The sequence below is a fragment of the Gavialis gangeticus genome, unplaced genomic scaffold (genome assembly GCF_001723915.1).
Source record: "Gavialis gangeticus isolate Ggan-Ray unplaced genomic scaffold, GavGan_comp1, whole genome shotgun sequence".
Lineage (NCBI taxonomy): Eukaryota > Metazoa > Chordata > Crocodylia > Gavialidae > Gavialis > Gavialis gangeticus.
In genome coordinates, this window is record NW_017729001.1 from 3,208,742 (window position 1) to 3,217,128 (window position 8,387).

At 48.5% G+C, this 8,387-nt stretch overlaps 1 protein-coding gene across 2 annotated transcripts in view; it reads left to right on the plus strand.

Annotated features, from left to right (window-relative positions):
• Positions 1-8,387, plus strand: part of RBM19 (RNA binding motif protein 19) — a 156,105-nt gene that overhangs the window by 12,179 nt on the left and 135,539 nt on the right. For both annotated transcript variants that reach the window (XM_019506689.1, XM_019506690.1), the window contains exons 8-13: positions 901-979; positions 2,834-2,905; positions 4,359-4,559; positions 4,793-4,923; positions 5,457-5,575; positions 6,189-6,285. In XM_019506689.1, coding sequence (XP_019362234.1) covers positions 901-979; positions 2,834-2,905; positions 4,359-4,559; positions 4,793-4,923; positions 5,457-5,575; positions 6,189-6,285 — 699 coding nt within the window. The remainder of the gene's footprint in view (positions 1-900; positions 980-2,833; positions 2,906-4,358; positions 4,560-4,792; positions 4,924-5,456; positions 5,576-6,188; positions 6,286-8,387) is intronic.

Sequence of the window (8,387 nt, forward strand, 5' to 3'; positions counted from 1 at the left end):
ACCCAGGTGGGAGGCAGCTCTTTCTGGCTGCCACCGCTGCCAGCCCCAGTCCCACGGTACAGGCAGGGACCTGTGCTGCACAACCCCAGCCCTGCATGCCCCGCCTCTGCTCTGGTCCCCATCTGCCCAGGCTCGACAGTGGTGGCACGAGACAAAAGCTGTTGCTCAGTCTGTGGGGGAAACAGCCCCTCCCGGTGCCAGCAGTTCCCTGCTGCAGGACCCCACACTGGATTGTCCTGTGTCTGCGCTGCCCATGGAGCAGCCAGGAAGGAGGTGGCAGTGATGGTAGTGGAGACGCAGGGCAGCCCCACACAGGCTCTGGGCAGCAGCAACATGGAACTGCCGGCAATGGGAGAGGGAGGGGACGCTTTCCCCTATGCTGAGCAACAGCTTTTGTCCTGTGCCACTGCTCCTGAGCCTGGGCGGGTGAGCCCAGAGCAGGTGCAGGTGCACAGGGTCAGGGCTGTGCAGTGCGGGTCCCTGCTGGTTACCATAGGGTTAGAACTGGTAGTGGCAGGAGCTGGAAAAAGTTGCCTGCCCCATGGGCTACATAGAAAGGCAGTCCAGCTGTGGAGCTGCCCCAACCCCACTGCGTGACCAGGGGGCAGCAGGACGTGCCATGGCCAGACGGTACCTGGGCCACGGGACCCACCACCTGCAGGCCAGATTTGCCCACCCCTACCATAGGGGCTTCTGTATTCATCCCAATTGGGAGAATAGAAAGTGGTTTGTGTGGGAATGTTGCTGTTTCTTGAACTTGCTCAGTCCCTGACTCTTGGCTTGACACTTGGTAAAGTCCACGTTCCTCATATATAAAACTAGTTTTCAAAAATTTGGCTGAGCCCTTGAAGCCAGTTACTAAAATTGTTGTTGCTCTGTTTTTCCTCCTTCTATTTGTAGCAAAATGTTAGAGAATTTTTCCTGCCACTTAAACCTGTGGCAATCCGGATAGCAAGAAACAAGCATGGAAATAAGACAGGTAACAGATGTTGCATTTGGTGCTTGGAAAATGCCTGAGGATTGTTTCTCTTGTATGCCTCTCTCCTCTACTTTACACTTGCAGTTCCAAATTGCTAGTATGTGCCTCAGTTCTTGTGCATCTTGGGCTCCCCTGCCTTGTGGCTTGCAGTCACTAGAGCCTTTGCTGTTATATAGCCATGCTGATAGAGCCCCCTAGTGGAGATGTGTCAGGGGGGAAGGTGGGTTGTTTTTTCTTGTCAGTTATCCACCGCACCATTTCTCTAAATTATATAGACCAGCGATTCGCAACTATGGTGCTACGAGGAGGTCCTTTGAAGGGTGCTGTGAGGTACGAGGAGATAAGCAGATAAGTGCAGGCTGAGGCTCAGTCCCTGCCTGGCATTTCCTGTGGCACCATTGCCTGGCCCCTCTGTAAGGAGGTAGGCACTGTAATAAATGATTTTTTTTAAATGGAGTGCCACTCAATTCACAGTACTTATGGAGGGTGCCTTGAGCCTACTGAAGCATGCTTTGAGTCTAAAAAAGGTTCAGAACAACTGATATAGAGCAGTCATTGGACATAACTGCTCTGCAAATAGATACAATATCAGCTACAGTGGGTGGGCGGGCGTGTGTGTGTGTTTTTCTTGACTCCTAGCTGATACAGCTACACAAACACAACTTAGTAACATAGATGTGACCTTAGAATAGAGCTGGTGTACAAACGCACACGTTCGGAGCCATTTCAAAAAGGCTTCAGCTGTTGTGGTCTAATTACTGTGTGGACAAGCCAGAAACACTACAGATGCAGTAAAACTGCTCCAACTTTCAACACTGCTTCATCCAGGTTTAAAGTTGAAGAGGTTTTGCTACATCCATATCACTTATGGTTGAATAAGTCTGAACCATAAGAACACAACAGCTGCCAACTCCACCCATTTTTTTTAAATAGCTCCAAATGTGTGCGTGTCCATACCCTTGTGAGGAATGATGCTATAAAGCTAGTGCCACATCATAGATGGTTGCAGGTGCTTTTCCAGCTGGGATTGTGTCACTTCCTTATAGCTGCAAGCTTTGGAGAGCCAAATGGGAGAATGAACTAGCTTCTCTTGTGGTCCTCTATAGCAGGCGTGTCTAACATGGCCCACAGGCCAGATGTGGCCTGTGGAGCTGTGTCATCTAGCTCATAGGGCTAGTGGAGGAGCTGGGTGTTTGAGGAAGAGGTGAGCAATGGCTCTGTTAACCCTGTGTGGCTTCCTTACCCTGCTCATTCTGTTGCCAGAGGTAGATCCAGCTTGGTCTGGACACAGCAGAGGGGCCAAACCAGTTTCATGCCTCTGCTCTGTAGAATAATTGGTCATATTCCAGTTAGAGGCTTTTTTTCCTTGAGGTGCAGACCTCAGCTTCACCTTATTTACACTAGGAACCCTAGCTGGTTACTGAGAATGGTGTGTGTGAACAGCAGAAAACCAGAGTGAGTTTCAGGAAGACAGTGAATTTCTGCTCTGCAGTGTTTTCCTTTCACGTGCCACCCTTATTCTTTCAAAGGCTCATTGAGACATTTAAAAAGTGTAGAGAGTACACTGGGGACTGGCTTCCAAACTCATTTATGGCCATATACTTGTACATGCAAAAACAGAAGAGGTCTTTAAAAGTCACCCCTTTTAAGAAAGCAGCCCCTTCTGTCTGAAAGCAAGTATAATTTTTAGGCCAGAGTACATTTTTAATGGTGAATAAAAGCTATACATGGGAATCTATAAAGAAAAACCTGACTTGCTCTTAGTTAGCTAATTAATGTAGTTAATGTTGATGCCTAAGGAATTTGCATACCCCACGTATTCTTCAGTTGGACCTCTTTTCCTCCCCCACCCAGGTTATGTCTTTGTTGACTTCACCAGGGAGGAAGAAGTACAGAAGGCCTTGAAACAGAACAATGAATACATGGGTGAGGCTTGTTTGTTGCTTATTACTACCACACATAATAGGTGCTGTAATGCTGAATTGACCCCCTTTGCTGGTAAAGTGGTAGGAAAGGCATGCTTGATTCTGTTCTAGTAGGAGATGATGCTCATACTCACAGGCTAAAGGTACAGAGCAGAGATACCTTAGAGTCCTCAGCCTGCTGATTTCAAGGTAATCCAAAGAATGAACTACTAAACTAACCTGTTAGTCAGGGTGGGGGGAGCGGGTTACAGGGGTCTCAGGAATAAGCTTTCTGACTGTGCCTAGGCAGTTTGAATCTGATCTGGGTTGGAATTGGAGGGGAGCTGTCACCTGCTAGCTGTTAGTGAAACAAATTGGTGGGCTTTAATCTGCTGATAAATGGACTGATGACCACGCATGCCAAAAAGCACTCTTGCAGCTAGGCCTGATTTAACAGTCTGAACAGAGACATCCAAGATCAGCTGGATTTGGGGACTTGCTTTCTTCTTCTAAAGTCTTTCCCTCTGCATGTTGGTGCATTGTTATAAGTGAACTCTTGTTCACTTATACAACTGCATGCACTGCACTTGTTTCTGTAGCTGTGTAGAGGTCTCCAAGCCTAAGGGCTGCCCAGCTAGTTATCTCCTGTAACCAGCCCTAAACTTCCTTATAAGAGAATCACTGGGCCGGGAGAGTGCAGCAGCAATCATGGGATACCTGGGCCAATAGCTGCGAACCATGACACAGAGATTCACCCTAGATATTTTCCAAAACTTCAGTCCTTTTGGCTTAGAAACAGAAAATGAGTCATGTGAGACCCTGCACACTGTGGTATCTGATTGACAGTACTGAGATGCAATGTTTTAGCCATGTCTAAGCTACCTATGCCTGATCCCAAAAATCATGCATGCCTGGCGTGACAAGGCAAAATGTGACTTTTTTGGCGGCAGCGGGACGGGCGGGGAGATTGGGCATAATTCCTCAAATCCCAATTGCATGATTATTGGGACTGAAGCAGGATTCAGGGCTGCCCTCTGCCTGATCCCAGGAATCAGGCATAGTGCGGTTGTATCATGTGCCACACATGCAGTTTAATCCATGATACAAACCAGTCACAAAGAGTAATGCTGAACATCTTTGTTGCTGGTTTGCCATTTTTTCATGCCATAAATTGGCTGTATGAATGGCATGTTGTAATTTATTGTGCAGTTAACTTGTTAATCATGTAATAAATGTAAGGTATGCCAGGACCCTAAAATTCTTTTTATGGGAGTGGAGTTGGCAAAATTTACGCTAGGGGATGTAGTGCAGTTTCAGTTAGTCAGTGGAGTGTCTTCAGTTCATGCCAGCAGCATAAGCCCATTCTGCATTGTGATAGGGAAGGAAACCTGTTTTGATTGCTTTGGGACTCGGAGTTCACCACAGCCTTTGGGAGGTGCCTGAGATTTAAGACATCTCTCTGGTGTCTATGACAGGTGGGCGCTATATTGAGGTGTCCAGAGAGGAGCGGGTACCAAAGATGAAATTTGCACAGAAGAAGGAAGAGCAACCCTGGCAGAGGAGGAAGAAGGATGATGAGGAAGAGGAGGACCTGTCTGAGTCTGGGCGGCTTTTTGTGAGGAACCTTCCCTATTCTGCAACTGAGGAGGACTTGGAGAAACTATTTTCCAAATATGGTAAAGAACCAACTCAGTTGGTTGGAACTGCTGTGTGCATGGTTGTTGTTCTTTAGCAAAGCCAGGATTGCCCTGCGTGCATGTCGTTTTGCACTTGCTGCTCTGGTACTCACACTTCCCTTCATCCATTGGCTTTGTATGGAGGATGCCAGCACAGATCTCTCTTCTGCAAAGTCGGTGTGATTTCTGAGCAGTGGCATGTCACAGAGAGAGGTCTTGCCTTTTTATTGCAGGTCCTGTGTCAGAGATTCACTTCCCTATAGACAGCCTGACTAAGAAACCCAAGGGATTTGCCTTCATCACATACATGATCCCTGAGCATGCAGTGAAAGCCTTTGCAGAAGTGGATGGGCAGGTGTTCCAGGTACAGTTCCTTTCACTAGCTTGCATCACTGGATGCAACTCAGGGTTGTTTTGTCACAGTGTTGTAAACCAGATGGGCAAACTCTTGAGGAGGTACTCTGCTAAGTAGGATGCTTGGTTCCTCCCTTCCACTGCCTTAAGTAATATAGTGCCATTCTGTTTTTCCACCTGGGAAAGCTTAAGTCGGTGATATAGCAGCAGCAGTTTATGTGGCCCAGTGGGTTTAACACCACCTCCCCCCCCCGGCCTAATGGAGGCTGGGAATCCTGCAGGGAGCTGCTCTGTTATCGGAGCAAAAGAAGTCTGAGCCCCTGGTTTTTCAAATTCTGTGGGTGCTGCTTAGAGTCACTTTAATGCCAAGCAAGAGAAGGGAGGGTGGAACAAGGGCTTTCCGCCTCAAGTTGAAAGGCTGTTGTGGAATGACATTGCGTGACACTCTTGCCCTGATGCACTCAGATTCATCTTAACTGGGTTTCTTCCTTTCATAGATATCCAAGCAGTAATGGTAGACCTTATGTATTTTCCATTCCCTAGGGTAGAATGCTGCATGTGTTACCATCTACCCTAAAGAAAGAAGTGGAGAACACAAGTGCTGCAGGATCCTCTTCATACAAGAAGCAGAAAGACTCCAAGGACAAAGCAAGCAGTGGCAGGTAGGGAGGGAGGTGACATTAGATAGCTGGAACCTTGTTTTTAATATGGCATTAATTACAACATTGTCTGTTGTGGCCAGAAATGAAATTGCACGTGGATTTTTTTTCCTGCGGGGGGGAACTGTATCCAAGACTAGTGGCAGCTAAATGTTACTGCTGTGTGATATGTCTCCTGCATCATGGTCCTAGTGTTCCATTTCCAGTCACTCCCCACCCCCCCCAAGAAAAAACTTGAATGCACTTTGGCTTCTATGAGCTGCTGTATTGGATTGATCTATATCCTGACTCCCCAGCAGTAGCAATAGAAGCTGCGACTGCCTGCCAAGCTGTGATGAGGTGACAGCAGGTAAACTTTCAAGAGAGGAAGTGTAGAATATTCAACCTGATTGAAATGCATCCCTTGTATCTCTGTCCCACTGCATATAACCTAGTTACTCCACTTCTCTGCTGTTTTTCTCCTCAGTTTATCCTCTTCCTTTCCTCCATTTTGGTTTGTTACCCTCACTGCCACCATAAAGTTGCAAAGGATGTTTGCTCTGGGCTATTCAGAGGGAATCACTAGATGAGAAACATGTGAGTGGTCTTATGAACTGGACCTGTCTTCTCTCTCCAGCACTCATAACTGGAACACGCTGTTCATGGGGACAAATGCTGTGGCAGATGCAATTGCACAAAAGTACCATACCGCCAAGAGCCAAGTGCTTGATCACGTGAGTTGGATACTTGATTTCCAGTGTCATATTTGTCACGTGGATGGGAAGAGCAATCTACAGCTTAAATGCAGCACCATGCTAGTCCTTTGGATGTTGTTTCATAGGGTCTTTGTTTGCTCCTTCGCAATATATAGTGTGTTTTCATGGCTAGCAGAGGAGACACTTCTCACTCCATGGAAAGGCTCTTGGTGTACCTCCTGACTTTCATCTAGATCAGAGGTAGGCAATGTTTTTTGTCTGGAGTGCCGAAAAAGCTCACAATGCTTACCTTGGAAGGTGCTGGAGTGCCGGCATGCCAGAAAAGCAAAATGAGGGCAGGGGGTACATGGCAGGATGCTCTGCTTGTGCCCCTTGCCCCCCACCTAAAGCCCTTGCTCCATGCCCCTGCCTCCCAGCCCTGCTACCCCTGTCCCTCAGCCTGGGCTCTGTTGCTATCAGCAGCTACTCGGAACCTGGGCCAGCTGCAAACATGTGCTGCCTCCTGGCCCCAGCTCTCCCAGCCCCAGACCCGGCCCTGGGCTCCGGAGAGGCAGTAGGTACCAACAGTGCTCCCTGCAGTGCTGCCATCATTGCCACTTCTGCAAAGCAGCTTTGGAACCCAGCACAGCAGGGGGTGCAGAAAGCTGCCTGCCGCTCTGAGGTCCCCGTTGCCCTGGCCACATTTCCCCTGCAGGCAGGGGCAGCAGCAAGAGGCACAACCCTGCGTGCTGCCCACATTACTTCTGTGCACACAAGGGAAGTGTGACCAGGGCAGCACGGGGCTCACAGCAGCTTCCCTGTGTGGCCCCTCTGTGTGCTGCTGCTCTGGGTTGCACATGCTGTGCTCCCAATCCTGCTGCCCTTCCTTGGGCCATCCAGAGTGCAGAGTGTGTGACCCGAAGCAGCAGCAAACAGAGGGGCCGCACAGGGAAGCTGCCTGCTACTACAAGCTCCGTGCTGCCCAGGTCACACTTCCTCTGTGTGCATGGGAGCAGTCTGGGCAGCATGCAGGGTTGTGCCCCTCGCTGCTGCCCCCGCTCAGGCAGCTGGGGCCATTGCCGGGGTGGAGGGGCAGCAGATGTTTGCAGCTGGCCCAGGTTCTGCATAGCTGCTCATAACCACGGAGCCCAGGCTGCTTGGATTAGGGCTTCCATCCTCCCAGCTGCCTGCTGGGAGCAGTCCGGTCTCCTGGCTGGCAGCAGCTACCCAGAGCTGGGGCTGAATGCAGCTGGGAGGTTGCAAACAGCTGCTGTCTCCCCGGCCCCAATGCGTACCAAGGAAAATGGCCTCACATGCCATGCTTGGCATGCATACTGGGGGTTGCTGACCCCTGATCTAGATCTTTAGCTTTTCTGACTGCTTAGAACCTTCAGAGTGTGACCCCATATGCTGTTGCCATGAATTTGTACTGACATAATGTCAGAGGTGGGAGGCATTTGATCATTCATATTATTTGCAAAGGTGGCTTGTGACCACTTAGCTGGTACATCAAAGCAGCCATTCTCTACCTGGCAGGTCCTGAGGTTCTTTATAGTTCATTATAGGAGGAGTTTTTCAGAAGCACTTGACATTGGTGTGTTGAAAATCTTCATTTGAGTGCTTCCCAAGACATAGCTGCAGGGTGCCACACATATACCAGCACTGACTAGAACTGTCAGATTGGTCAGGTCAGACTCCAGTTCAGCAAACAGGAGTCATATCTTGGCCCCTCTCACATTCTACTGCATGTGGTTCCATAGGTGGATCTAGGATTTGTAAAAGGGAGGTGTATTAGTATGGCACATCACATCTATCTGCAACACATGCCTTTCCCCATTTAAAGGGAAACTAGAAGATTTAGTAATATGCTTTGGAGTTGCACCACATTGTTTAGTTTAAAATTAAGCAGAAACCAGTATAACTAGTAGGGCTGTGCAAAGCTTCAACTTAATATTCGATTCGACAAATAGTGGACATATTCGACCTTGAAAAGTGAAAGTAGAGTTGAATAGCAGCTGGTTGAATAGCTGTCGAATCGAATACCAGAAGTTGAATATTAACAGCACGAGTCGAATATTCACAGCACAGGTCGAATGTTTGAAAAGGGTCAAATATTCGACTTGCCTATACTGGATTCCCTG